The 14140-nt window shown below is 40.4% G+C and overlaps 1 protein-coding gene across 2 annotated transcripts in view; it reads right to left on the reverse strand.

Annotated features, from left to right (window-relative positions):
* LOC103703020 (putative callose synthase 8) overlaps nucleotides 1-14140 on the reverse strand; it is a 48969-nt gene that overhangs the window by 14999 nt on the left and 19830 nt on the right. The window contains exons 24-33 of one of the 2 annotated variants that reach the window (XM_008785713.4): nucleotides 13948-14108; nucleotides 13684-13807; nucleotides 13486-13580; nucleotides 13215-13404; nucleotides 12994-13145; nucleotides 11727-11833; nucleotides 11542-11640; nucleotides 11346-11414; nucleotides 10981-11167; nucleotides 10785-10896 (exon numbers count right to left, since the gene is read on the reverse strand). In XM_008785713.4, the coding sequence (XP_008783935.1) occupies nucleotides 10785-10896; nucleotides 10981-11167; nucleotides 11346-11414; nucleotides 11542-11640; nucleotides 11727-11833; nucleotides 12994-13145; nucleotides 13215-13404; nucleotides 13486-13580; nucleotides 13684-13807; nucleotides 13948-14108 (1296 nt within the window). The remainder of the gene's footprint in view (nucleotides 1-10784; nucleotides 10897-10980; nucleotides 11168-11345; nucleotides 11415-11541; nucleotides 11641-11726; nucleotides 11834-12993; nucleotides 13146-13214; nucleotides 13405-13485; nucleotides 13581-13683; nucleotides 13808-13947; nucleotides 14109-14140) is intronic. The other variant, XM_039129178.1, reaches the window with a different exon arrangement.

Here is a 14140-nt window from a genome sequence, read left to right on the forward strand (position 1 = left end):
CTCAGAAGGAAATTAGGTATATGTGATCCTTTTATTGAATGAATATGAAAGGAAGTTAGTAGTCTCATGATACATTCTTCTAACTTCAAAAATCCCATGAAACATGAGTCAAATTTGTTGTCTATAAATTTCTTACTCATGTATCAATGTCCCATAAGGAGCTTATAAGGATTAAAAGCGAGGAAAACTTTTTAGAAGCAAAAAGGGAGAGAAAACCAAGTTCTGCACTTGGGTCGACCCAACCCAGAACAAGGGTCGACCCAACGTTGAGTCGACCCAAGAAAATTCTTGAGTCGACCCAACGTCGGGACCCCACTGTTAAAAGGGGGCCCGAGAGCTCATCTAGGGCACTGTTTGCCCTTTGTCTTCTTCCGAAAATCCTTGTCCCCACTCTCCAATCTCCACTAGACTCCTCCAAACAGTAGATTTCTTTAAGATCTTGGAGAAATGGGTCCCAAACGAGCCGTAGCCAAAAGATCCGGAAGAGTGAGCCGAGTCCAACAAGAGGAAAGGCGCCCTACCGAGCCTTCTCCCATGTCTCCACCACGTGAGGCACGTGCGGAGGTCCCTCCTCCTCCTTCCCCCTCAGTGCTCCTTGCAAGATTTGCGGGGAGGCCGGTTACTACCGGAAGAAGGATCCATTCGGAGTTTTTCAACCAAGAAGGATTTCGAATTTGGGAATGGATCCAAAGACAAGGATGGGAGTATCTTTGCTCTCTTGATGTGGTGATATACCCCGGGTTAGTCCAAGAGTTCTACGCCTTCCTCAAGACTGGTATGGGAGGGCTTGTTTCAGATGTTAGAGGGGTTCGGATCCGTGTATCCGAGGAGAGCTTGAGTGAGCTTCTACACCTACCTTGCACGGGAGCTATTCCGGAAAGATCAGATAACAAAATGAGAGCTCTTCAGCTGATCATGGAAAATGAGAACTTCGATTTCTCTCAGAAGGTAATAGCTAGTTCTCTTTCCGCCGAGATGAGGTTGTTGCTTAATATGATAAATAGAATTTTATTTCCGAAGACCGGGAGATTCGATCTCATCTCAGAACGAGATCTTGCAGTTATGGAGTGCATGATTAGGGGGATTCCCCTAAATCTTCCGGCCATGATATTGAGGCAAATGAGAAAGGTAATAAGCAGCAACAGGGTATCATTGCCTTATGGCATGATACTTACATTGATCTTCCGTCAGCATGGGTTACCTCTCGAGGAGGAAGCATTCAAGAATCTGCAACCCACAGACACGTACACTGCACGGTCACTCATACGCATGGGTTATGAGAAAGTGAACGGGCAGTGGATACATACTGGTGCAGGCATTCAGGGTGAAGCACCAGAGGGAGAGGCACCAGAGGGTGAGGATGAGGAGCCTATGGATCATCCTACTGCACCCTCAGAGGCTGGACCATCGTCATCTGCTCCTCCGACAGATACGGATGACTTCTGGAGCAGGATGACAGAGCTCATGTCAGCTCAGGCGAGGACTATTACTGACGGGCTCACGAGCCGATTGGACGCCCGCTTGGATGTCATGTCTGCTGATATCAGTGATCTGAGGCAGCAGATTGGAGCACTCAGGAGAGAGAGAGAGACACATGGACCTTCTGTGCCACAGGCTGCTGAGTCAGAGATATCGGCACAGAGTCATCCAGCTCGACGTGCTCCACGCCAGACCCAGTCTCACCAGGCTCGACCTCCCCTCGCCACTTATGCTAGGCGGATGAGGACTAGATCCCAGCCATTAGATTCTCCCTAGGCTGATTTTAGCATTTATGTTTAGAGCCTAGGCTAGAAATCTAGTTCTCGTATGTATCTTGCCTTTTCTTATATGTATCTTGCTTTTTCCCTTATGTATCTTGTCTTTCCCTTATACCTTTAAATCTTGATTGTAGAACATTGTACTTTTCATCGTTTTGAGCATTAATATATGAAAATGTTCCTATTTTGATCAATGAAGTTTGAAGTTTGTTCGTTATTGCATCTTTTCCCATATCTATGTTTTTGATGATGACAAAAAGGGGGAGAAGAGAAGAGGAAAGAGTATATAAAAGAAGTTATGAAGGAAAGGGTATATAAAGGGACAAGAGGAAAGAGTATATAAAGGAGAAGAGAAGGAAAGAGTATATAAAGGGGGAGACGAAAAGATAAAGTATTCACTCTAAGAAAAGAAAGAGTATTTCATTTGAGAAGAAAGAGTATTACTTTTGTGAGAAAGAGTGAGTAAAGAAGTTATGAAAAGAAAAGAGAAATAAATGGGCAAACAAATTGAAAATCATATAAGAAAGCTTATATATCTAAGGGGGAGCAATTTGCAACAATGAAAATCACAAAATCAAAAATTTCTATCAAGTTTCAGAATTTGGCACATATAAATTCAGAATTTGGCACGCTCCTCTCGCACCCCGATACATAAGCTGAAACTCATAAAATTTTTGAAGTTTCATTGCTAATGAATTATAAATGAAAGGGGGAGCCATTCAAAAAGTCAAATTGGCAACTTTTGGATGATAAAGGGGGAGATTTCACAAGTATATATGAAAAGCTGAAATTCAGAAATTTAATCCCTCTTATAAACTGATTTTAAAGACAAGTATCAATAGGCTTATACTCTTTATTTTGTAATCATCAAAAAGGGGGAGATTGAGGATGATAGTGTTATTTTGATGATTAACAAACAATTATCCAAAGCATGCTATAAGTTAAATTGATACTTCATTTATAAGTTCATTACTCTCAGTACATATGCTTAATTGAAAATATATATATGGTCTTGTTCATTTGGATGGATCTAATCTTGAGAATGCAGCAAAGTGTGAATTGAGTCGACCTATAGGTTGATTGGGTCGACCCCGGGACTTAAAGGAATCATCTGGCACACTCCTGCAAAAACAGCACAAATGAACAGTGAGTTGGGTCGACCCAAGGTAGGCATGAGTCGACCCAACCTCCAAAGAACCTCAAAATGCAAAGGAAAAATGCTCTGGATTTACTGAGAGGGTCGACCCACACAGTGGTTGAGTCGACCCAAGCTTGAGTCGACCCAAACCCTGAGAGGGTCGACCCAAAGGCAAGACAGAAAGACAGACAGAAAATGGTTCTCTGGAATTACTGAGAGGGTCGACCCAAGAAGAAGTTGAGTCGACCCAAGTGAACTTTGAGTCGACCCAAACCCTGAGAGGGTCGACCCAAATGGAAGACAGAAAGACAGACAGAAAATGGCTCTCTGGAATTACTGAGAGGGTCGACCCAAGAAGAAGTTGAGTCGACCCAAGTGAACTTTGAGTCGACCCAAAGAATGGTTGGGTCGACCCAAGTGAAGGAAGGTTGAAATTCATGTTTCTGTGTTCTCTGAGAGGGTCGACCCAAGGAATGTTTGAGTCGACCCAAGGCCAAGTTGGGTCGACCCAAGGACAGGTTGAGCCGACCCAAACACGGGCTGAACAGTAACGGATAGTTCTGCAGATGTACTTTTTGTCCTTCCCAAGGTCAGTAACGGCTAGTTTTTGAATTCTAACCATTGGGGCTTGACCAAAGAAGGTGGGAGGCTATTTAAAGGGGCACTATTCATCAGAGAGTAATATCTTTTGAGAGGTCTATCAAAGAATACACAAGAATACAAAAGTGCCCTAATCTTCTTCATCAAGAGCTTCATTCAAAAATCAAAGAAAGGGATTGAGCAGATTCAAAGAGGCATCAAGAGCTCCTTCCCCCATTGAAGAGTGAAGCTTCCTTGACAAAGAAGAGCCAAGCGACTTCAAAGCGATAATTTCTTTCTAACTCTTCTTCATTGCTCATATTATTCTATATGCTCATTTAGGAGTTTAAATCTTTTCTTTTCATTTGTTTGAATACTTTGTAAAGGTTCGTTGGTGAGCCCGCAAAACCAACAAAGGTTTTTGGTAAACCCGGAAAACCAAAGTTGTAAAGGTTCGTTGGTGAGCCCGCAAAACCAACAAGGTTTTTGGTGAACCCGGAAAACCAAAGTTGTATAGGTTCGTTGGTGATCCCGTAAAACCAACAAGGTTTTTGGATTGTGAGCCCGGAAAACAATCCAACTGTAATCCGCGAGATTATAGTGAATTCCCAAGGGTACGCTTGGGGAGTGGACGTAGGTGCTAAGGAGAGCACCGAACCACTATATATTGTTGTGTTTGGATTGTGTTTGTGCTTTCATTCTCTCTTGCTTTACTTTCTATTCTTGCATTAGTTTAACTCACTCTAATAACCTAAGTAAGCATTCATCGCATTTAACTAAGAAAGTTTTAAAAGCACTAAAGTTAAGAAGAAACCAATTCACCCCCCCCCCTCTTGGCTTGTCACCTTGGGCAACAACCTCTCCCCTCTCTCTCCCCTCCCTCTCCCTATTTTCGGTACATCCTGGAACGACACTGTATGGACCAATGTTGTCCTAAACCAATCACTGGCCATACGACCTCTGGTACCGATTCATCAAACCTTGTACAAAGCAATAAGTTATGTTCTTTCCTTCCCTTTCATTATCTATCTTGTCCTAAAAGTTTCATGAAAGCAAGCTCACTTTTGCATCCAAGACTCCTTGAGCCTACAAAAAACAAAGCAATCCCCTCAATCCACCCTCACTCCCACACCACTTTAGCTCTCATTGTGAGCCATTGATGCAACACAAGGTGCAGCCAGCAAGCACCATGACTAGGTAGATCATGCCAAGCATCGTAGAAGCCATTGGATTCCCAAGCGAAGACTTTAATAAGCAAATATTTGATTTATTTTCATCCCATGAGCAAGCATGCGAGCGACAGGATCTTATGGATTTTTTGATTAGGGACTATTGAATTTTAGTCAGGATTCCATATTTATAGTACAATAACTCTAGCATATTTTCATATTCTCGAGTCCTATTAAGAGTATGATTCTCTATCAGTTTAAATGCCCGAATCAGGGTTAGGGATCATATTCTATAAAATATAAATACGCATCTAATGCATTGTAAGGGGTAGCCTTTTGACATGTTAATAAATTTTTTTGAGAGTTTCCTTCACCAAGCGAAGGATCTTCAATCCAGTTTACTTCTAGTTCCATGTTAATTTTTGAAGTGCGACTCAAATATTTGCTTGTTGAAGTTTTCACCCACAAGTCTGCTGGCTCCTGCGAGCATGGCATAGTCTAGCTAGTCATAATACTTGTTGGTCGCACCCTATGCTGCATCAGCCACTCCAAAATTTGCATATGTTGCCCTCGCTCCTTCCATTCCTTTTGCTACCCTTCCTCCCATTCTCCCTTGCTTTTATCACATCACTTTAGCTCTCAACATGGACCCCTGACTAGCTGCACTGAAGCTGCCCGCCACCCCCTCCCCTCCGTGCGCCCTTCCTCACCTTCCATTTACCTACAACACCTCTTACCTAAGGCCCCCACTAACATGTGTGAGCAGAAACCCGCCATAGACCTCACTTATTCAATCTTAGATATTTAAGAGTGAATAAAGCTTGGCTTTCTAGATAGGTCAATAAATTATGATCCTTCTCTCCCTTTGTTTCTCTCTCTTGCCCTAGAAGTTCCATAGAAGTAAACTCGCATACATATCCAAGGCTTCCATAACCCACAGAATAAAAAAATCACCCCAACTCACCCTTGCTCCTACAAGTCATCAAGCAACTGCATTAAAAGTGGCAACCCTAACCCCCATCCTCTATCTACCCACAACACCCCTCATCGGGTTCTCCACTGACGATGCACATAGAATCTCACCTTGTAGCAAACACCAACAATCACCAAACAACTTATATCCAATATCAAATATTGAAGGGCGACTAAAACTTGGTTTTATAGATACAAGGACAATAACTTATGTTCCTTCTCCCCCTCCCTTGCTCTGTCTCTATTGCCCAATAAATTCCGTGGAAGCATGCTCGCCTTCACATCCAAGAATCCTCTTCTTGCCCATAAAGAACAAAGTAATTTAAGTTTATGCAGCTGAATCTGATCCATGATTTCTGTCTAGATTGGGATGGTATATAAAGGAGAAGGGCTCAGCAACCAAAAAAAAAAGAAGGGCTCTCCTTTGAGGCTCTTAGTCTAAGAGATCCTAAAACTGCCACATCCCTTCTCTCACCCCAACCCATGGTTTCCCAAAATTCTTCTATGCATTCTTTTCCACCAACATTGCCAGAGAAATAGTGATCATGATGGCTCGATTGTAGTTTAAAGATGGAGATCTCTACTCTGTAATCATCAAATCAACTTCCATTATTATCACAATCTTCCTCAACTCTCATTGCCCCTATCTTCTTTAACTCCCTGTCACCCTCGCCTCCCAAATACCCTCATTGCCCTCGTTCCACCCATCTCCATGCCCTCTAGCCTAACCTCACCCCAAATCACTCTTTCTCTTGCCATACACCATCAATCAACTGCCTTAAAGCGTTCTATGACCTCCATCCACCCACAACTCCACTCACCCTGGTTCTCCATCAACAAATGTGAACAGAACACTACCTTATGACCAACCCCGACTACCCCCTCCCCTCGGGCCTTGTTGTATCTGATGTCAAATATTTGAATATCCAATGCATGGTCTTGCAAATAAAAGGTCAACAGATTATGTTTTTTCTCTCCCCTTCTTTCTCTCTACCTCTTTTTCCTCAGAAATTCCATGGAAGCAAGCTTGTTTTAGCATCAAAAACTCTCCTAGCCTATAAAGAACAAAGCAATTTAGGTTTTATGAAGTTTAATCTGATTTGGGGATCTCAATTTAAGAGTCCCCAAAACTATCATGTCCCTCTTCTCACCCAAACCCATGATTTTCTTAGACCCTTTCATGATTCTTCTACCCACAATCACTTGAGAAATAGTGATCATGATGGCTGGATTCTAGTTTAGAGATGTAAGATCTCCATTAAACATTTCCCTCGACTCCTATTAGCCCTTATCTTCTTTTACCCCTTGTATCTCCTGCCTATCCATATCCCCCGATTGCCCTTGCTTCACCTATCCCCTGTGCCTCCTAACCGCCATCCTCACTCCAAGTCTACTTCACCACAAATCCCTGACCAGTTGCACTAAAGCACCCCTTTCTTCCTCGCTCTTTATCTGTCTACAACCCCACTTACCCAAGATCCCATTAACAAGTTTGAATGAACATTGTCTAATGGCCAATTGCAAAAAAACCCACACCCAAGACCTTGCTATATCTAGTGTCGTAAAATAGACAAGCGGTTTAATCGTGCTCCCCTTTCAATGTCTCCTGATATTTCCCGACAACCAAACCCCACACAAATTCATGCCTCCATGCAAAAAACACCCCATCAGGCAATTACATCAAACGAAAGTTTCAAATACCAGTAAAGGCGGCTTCCTAGTAAGGTTGGCAAATTCTGACCCAGCTCGTCAATCCGATCCGTATCTAACCTACAATAAACATATTTGGGTTTGGGCTAAACAAGTTTGGGTCGTAAACAGGTTGACCCATATTGACCTGTTTAGTAAATAGGTCAGGTTCAGATTCCATGATCTAACCCATTTATCCCGTTTAACCTATTTAATTAGTGGGTTGTTTGGACTTGGCATGGAGAGCGGAGCCTAGCTGGATGGGCTTGCTATTTGCTGGTTTCATATATACAACGAACAGACTTTGCTGTGGACTTGCATCAAAAGCCAATCATATAAAAGGGCTAAAAACCTCTCTTGTGAGGCCTTCTCGTGCTTAGGGTTTTTCCCTTTTCTGTTGTAGCTGCCGAGCTCCAAACCAACCGTAAAGAACATGGTATCTCTCTCTTTCTTTGTATTCTAGCACTCTGATTAGGGTCTCGAAAGAACCTGGTATCTCTTCTCCCCTTCCTCTTCTTTCTCGTAGCCATCACACAAGAATTTTAGGATCAAGAAGAAGCTAGAGAGAAACATGAGAACCACCCCATCCCCCAGTAGATCTGCATGAGGCCCAACAACATCATCACGTACTTTCGATTTTTTGCTCTTTTTTCTTGAATTTTTTGCTCTTCTTCTTTCCCATAGTTGTTGTACAGGACCTTCAGGATCAAAATAAACAAGAGAAAAAGATAAGCCAAAACCACCCTATCCCTCATCGGATCCGTATAAGGACCGACAACACCAATAAGTATTCTTTCAATTTTGCACTTTTTTCTTGGAATTTTTTCTTCAATTAGTGTTCCAAAATCTTCAATCTGATATGTCTTCTCTATTTCATCTTTTTCTTTCCCATGGACTTCAAGATTGAGAAGCTAAGGAAAAGATGAGGCAAAATTGTCCTATCCCCCACTCGATCTTTATGAGGATCGATAACACCATCTAGTACTTTTTTGAATTTTTGCACTTTGCTTGGATTTTCATCTTTTCTCCATGTTAGCGCCGCACCAAGCTACGGTTAAATAGATAATAGTTGGACCTAACTAATGATTGCCGAAATGAGCCGAACCAGCCGATTCAGCCTGAATCGAGCCGACCCGGTCTCTGACTGGGTCGATTCTCAAATGAAAATCGTAGTCGGAACCGACCGAAACCAGCCGAAAATTGATGAAACTAGACGGTTCCGTCCGGTTCGAAATGGTACCGAACCGTATCGATTGCCGACCGGTATGGATTTCGATACTGGTTCAACGAACTTTGGACCTAACCCAATCCGACCTATTTATTAAACAGATTAAACAAGCTGGATCAGATTACTTGCTTAATAAGCATGGCATGTTCAGGTTTCAAATCCTAACTTATTTAATAAATAGGTCAGGTACAGGTTTAGAATTTTCTGAACCGACCCATAAACAACCCAATCCGACATGATTGCCGCCACTACTTCATGGTTTCTCCATAAAGCAAGACACCTTGTGTCACATCCAATCTCATCCAAGTGGCTGCCCTCATCGAGATCTCAAAAGGTATGCTCGTTCCTCTCCCCTTCTTTCCTTTTTCTTTCTCTTTCTTTCTTTCTTTGTTTCTTTTTCTTCTTTCCTTTCTTTCTTATTTTGTTCTTTTCTTTTTCTTCTTCCTCCCTTTTTTCCCTTCTTTTCTTTTTCCCTTCCTTTCTTCTTCTTCTTGCTTCTTTTCTTTTCCTTTTCCTCTTCTTTCTTTCTTTCTTCCTTCTTTCCTTCATTTCCTTCCTTTTCGTCTTCTTCTGTTTTTCCTTCCTTCGTTGCTTTCTTTTTTTTCTTTCCTTCTCTCTTCCTCTCTCTCTTAATTTTTAGCCACACTATTTAAAAAAAAAAAGCCAAATGGATCAAACTTTGAGTCTCAAAAGACCTTGCATTCTCCTCGAATCGCAAGTCTCCCCAGCCTTGTCATCTAATAGAAAAACGGTAAATAAGTGGATGTCCCACATGAGACAAAGGCAAGACAATTGAAATGCCCATGTAGGTGCGTTTCAAAATCCCGCCCTAGTCCTAGTTCCAATTTCCTCATAAGAATGGGATGCAATAGCCGGGATACACCCATGGTCCACCGAACTGGTACCAATAGACGTACCGGTGGCCTACCAGACTGGTTCAGTACCAGTTCGGTACAGTTCGGTACTAGTGCTGAATCAGTCTGCGCTGCCCACAGCGCGCGCGATTCACATCGGTACGCCTCCGTACCAGTCGGTTTCAGCCCCAAAGGGGCCGGAACCGTTTTCTACCGCCGTACCATACCGTACCGATCAGGGGCCGAACCGATACGAAACGTGCTAAACTGGCCGGTACCATGGATACACCCCATCCCACAGAGATCTAAAAACGTGTCCTAAACTGACCACCATCCTATCTCTTGATTGCTATCACTTTCAAAATTAGGCATAAAGTCGAATATTACACCCTGTCATCCATACTCACACTCCTATTCAATGCTAGCATTGTTGTGCCAAATTATCCTATTCTGCCACTCCTAGGAAACCTCTTATTCCTCCCACTACCCACACTACAAACCTCACTAAAAGATGGCCGGCAATTTAGCCACTCCTCTACCCCATATCCCTACCTCACAAGTCCAAAGCAATCAATGTGGCTTTGCTCATATGACATCTCTACATACATGGACCGGTGTGTGAATTTGTGGTTCAAACATCCAATACTTTATTGAGAACAGATTATTACCATCCAATACTTTATAGAGAACAGTTTACTACCATTCTATCTTTATTTATTTATTCTCTTGCTCTCCCATTTCTTTGATATTATTGTTTGGATCCAAACTTTACTTTGCACAAACTCAATATCAAGATAGACAGATTTAATTTAAGTTCTCAATTCCTAAAGAACCTGGGATATCAATTCCTACCCAGATCCACTTCAGACTGCAAATATTTGTTTAAGCAAATGTGAAAGTTCAAGAAATTCTTGCAACCATGTTCTTGAACCAGTGGCTAGCTTAGTGGGCAAAAGTGGACTCATTAGCAGAAATTGAGCAATGCACTTGATCATTTAATATTAATCGGGCAACATAGGGAATTAACTTAAAAACAATCTGAATCAGACTGTAATCTCATTGTTCACTAAGCCTCTCTATTAATTCCCTTCAATTCTCAATGACAGTGTCACAGTATATAACGAAGAAGGATCATTAAAGAATAAATTCTTGCCATTACACAAGACAGCTCAAGATGCCCCTATTATGATTGTTAATTTCAAATGAATGGAAGTGGTCTCTCCATCAATTTAATTTCAGAATTCTCGCAAACATGCAATCATAATTATACATTACTAGTGACTTAATATCTCAACAGAGTTACTAGTATGCATGAAACAAACCTTCAACAAAGCTAATAAGTATATTTAGTAGATGAAAATTAAACACAATTTTTCCCCAACCAAAAAAGAGCACTACCTGGTCCAGATTATTGTCTGCTTTAACTAAAACTGAATAATAAACCTTGTGAGGTTTATTATCTGCTATTTCTTCTCTCTCTTCAATGTAGGCAACACGTAAAGATGGATACCTATGACATTAGCATTTGTAAATGAATAATAATAGAAATTTGAAATAGAAAATGCTAATAATTATGCAAATAATTAAGCTATACCTTATCATCAAATCAATAATGTCCTGAGCATGCGGATCACCAGACGACCTTTGTTCTCCAAACATTTGACAAGAGATAACATATGTGAATTTCATGTCTGCTAGTGCATCTAATTGGGCAGACAATGATTGCTGGCTGTTCTTCTTATTGTATTCTCGTTCCATGGCAATAAGTCCTCTATCAATATCTGATTGAGCATTCTTTATCATGTGAGGATGAAAGGATCCACTTTCAATGTTAAAAGATCACAAGTGAAGAGTTCTAAGTATAAATTCCAAGCTATTTACATAAAGAAAATAAAAAAGGTGATGAACGGAATTCCTCTTATACAAATAAATACTTCATATATTTACAGTCAAACTCACCATTATCACGAGTCCTGTCAAGAAATGCTTGTAACTTTATTGCCTTTCTATAGTACATCATTCCTCGAACTAGTTTGTTCAAAGAAGGAAAGAAGTTTATGTTAGAACAAGAATTTGAATAACATGAAACTATAACAACTAGGAACAACATGTCAACATTTTAGGTTCACATTAATAACTGCTGGATCTGAACCACCTGTGCGACTTAGTGTTTGCCCACGGAAAGAAGCCCAATATCGAATTTCTTCATTGGTCACCTTAGGACCTAAACGTTCCAGGAAGTTTTTCCACTCATCTGAAAATAGAACATGAAAATCATGCCACAAGAAAAACCATCTTCAAGGAAACAATTGTTTAGTTCCAATTCTCCTTGAAAATTACCTGGATATATCTTTTGCATATAAGATAAGATGGATGCCCTATCTTCACTTGAATGAAGCTCCTCCTCTGAAAAATTAACTTCTTCAATGAAGTATGGAGTCATCACACTAATTTCAAAAAAGAAAAAAAGGTTAGTTAGATCAAGAAATGTCATCCAAGAAGCTTCTCTCTCTAGTAAGTAGAACTTAAAATGCCGCACATATCCTTTGAATATAAAGCATCATCAAATTAGGGATTGGGAGGGTGGACTTGGTGCAACGGTAAGGTTACTCCATTGTGACTTAGGTGTCACGAGTTCGAAACATGGAAACTGCCTCTCGTTATGATTGGGCATATCTGACCCTCTCCAAATCCTGCAATGGTGGAAGCCTCATGCACTAGGATGCCCTTTTATCAAATTAAGGATTGGGCTTTGTCCAATTTTTTTCTCAAAAAAGGAACATGAAACTATATTCTTGTATCACAAGTTCCAGAATTCTAGTTTTGCTAATCCACTCTCTTTTCCCTTTTCAAGTAATGCCTATATTCAATATAACAAATAAAATGTAGCATTTGAGAAAGCTTTTAATGTATTCGGTGCATGGACAGGAAAACTTGATGATTGTTCACACTATTAGGGGCAAACATTTTTTTATTAGAACAATTTAGTTGTATATCTCGATACTTAATCATATAAAAGTATAAAACTAATAGGAAAAGAGAACAATAGAACAGACTCCCAAAGCAAAGATATATACCCTGGTGTCTATATCCAAGGAAGGCTTGTTAATTGTGTGTTCAAAGCATGGTATGCTGAACCGGCCTGTACCGGCTGATTCAGCCCGTACCGAATCGGTATGGTCCCTGACCGGTCTGGTTCTAGCGTGAAAAATGGTTTCATGAAATTTTTTCCGCGAGCGCACTGCCGGTTCGATACCGGTTCAAACCGGTCCGGTAGGTGACCGGTATGCCTACCGATACCGGTATGGCGTACCTTGGTTCAAAGGCATATAGCTAAAAGTGAAATATAGTTAGTTTAAACTCTTTGCTTCCATCCTTCATGATTCTAGGATTCAACAATGCTTTAAACACAAAGCCACAAATGGGAGATCTTTATTTCTTAAACCATAAAAGTTTGCAAAGGATACGGTACTTGTAATTTAAATAGTGCTAGTAATGTCCAGAATTAAAAGTTCCTCTTTGAAATGTGTAGTACAGTTAGCAATTTTAGTTGCTTAAGGATAATAACATCAAAGAACTGATCATTGTATCTGAAAAATCTGATTACCTAAATGACAACATATTGCGAACTTTGGGAGCAATAGGCATATCCATAAAAAGAGAAGTCGCAAAAAATGAGATGCGTCGTCGAGCCTCTAAGTTAGTAGGAATATCCGCAGCTGTTTCTTTGACAGAAAGCAGCAAAAATAGTCGTTTAACCTGCCATGAAGTAGGCAATGGATTAAGGCAAAATAAACATTTTATAAATAATAATACGTCAATATCAACCTGCTCCTTCAATGGGCCATCATCTGGAAGCGGGAAACATAGGGAAGAGTTTGGGGCATTTGATGCAAACAACTCTGATTCATGGTCTCTTAAATGCACCAGATAGTTGTTTGCATCAGGTAGTTGCTTCAGTTCGGGGCCATCATCATTCCACTTCATGATTTGAGAACAATTAATCATATCCGATATCCTGTATGAAATATAGTCTGCTTTATTATTATTATCAAACATTAAATTAGAGCAGAAAAGAGCACTTGTTTCCGTATCTCACCTGCAACCATCTACCATCATATCACTGATCAAGATTTCAACAATATCTTGAAGTAATATGACTACTTTATCCCGATGATCTTTATCATTCTCAAACTGGTTGAAGATATGAGAAATAAAACAAGGGAAATCACTGATGAGTACAGAAAAAGATGTAAATTAAAAATAAAAATTTGAACAGCTATAACATTGTAACTACCAGTAATTTAATTAGTTGGACAAATTTATCATGGAGAGTTTGCAGTTCATGCATCTTAAAATCCACAAGGAGGCTTGAATTTCTGATACTTCTTTCAATTTCATTGAAGATCGTATCCACAATCCTGGAACACCACTTATATAATGTTACAATGATATTCAAGATAAACAGAAAGCAAGCGACAGAATTGATGTTTTGAAAGTAGAAGAAAAGGTAGAAACAACTATAAACAAAATAGTGTATAGAAGGAAAGAAGACATCTACCTTTTTTCAAGTTCACCAACAACAAGAAACTTGAAGATACTTTTTACGGAGTCATAACACTCCTTAACTGCACAGAACATATAATTATCTTTTTTTAATTTTCGGTGGAGGTGCTCATATTTTCCAACAAAATCTCTAGTCATGTTCACTGCTGTTGAAAACTGGCATTAAAAGGACACGTGAGTCATAAAGC

The sequence above is a fragment of the Phoenix dactylifera genome, chromosome 8 (assembly GCF_009389715.1).
Source record: "Phoenix dactylifera cultivar Barhee BC4 chromosome 8, palm_55x_up_171113_PBpolish2nd_filt_p, whole genome shotgun sequence".
Classification (NCBI taxonomy): domain Eukaryota; kingdom Viridiplantae; phylum Streptophyta; class Magnoliopsida; order Arecales; family Arecaceae; genus Phoenix; species Phoenix dactylifera.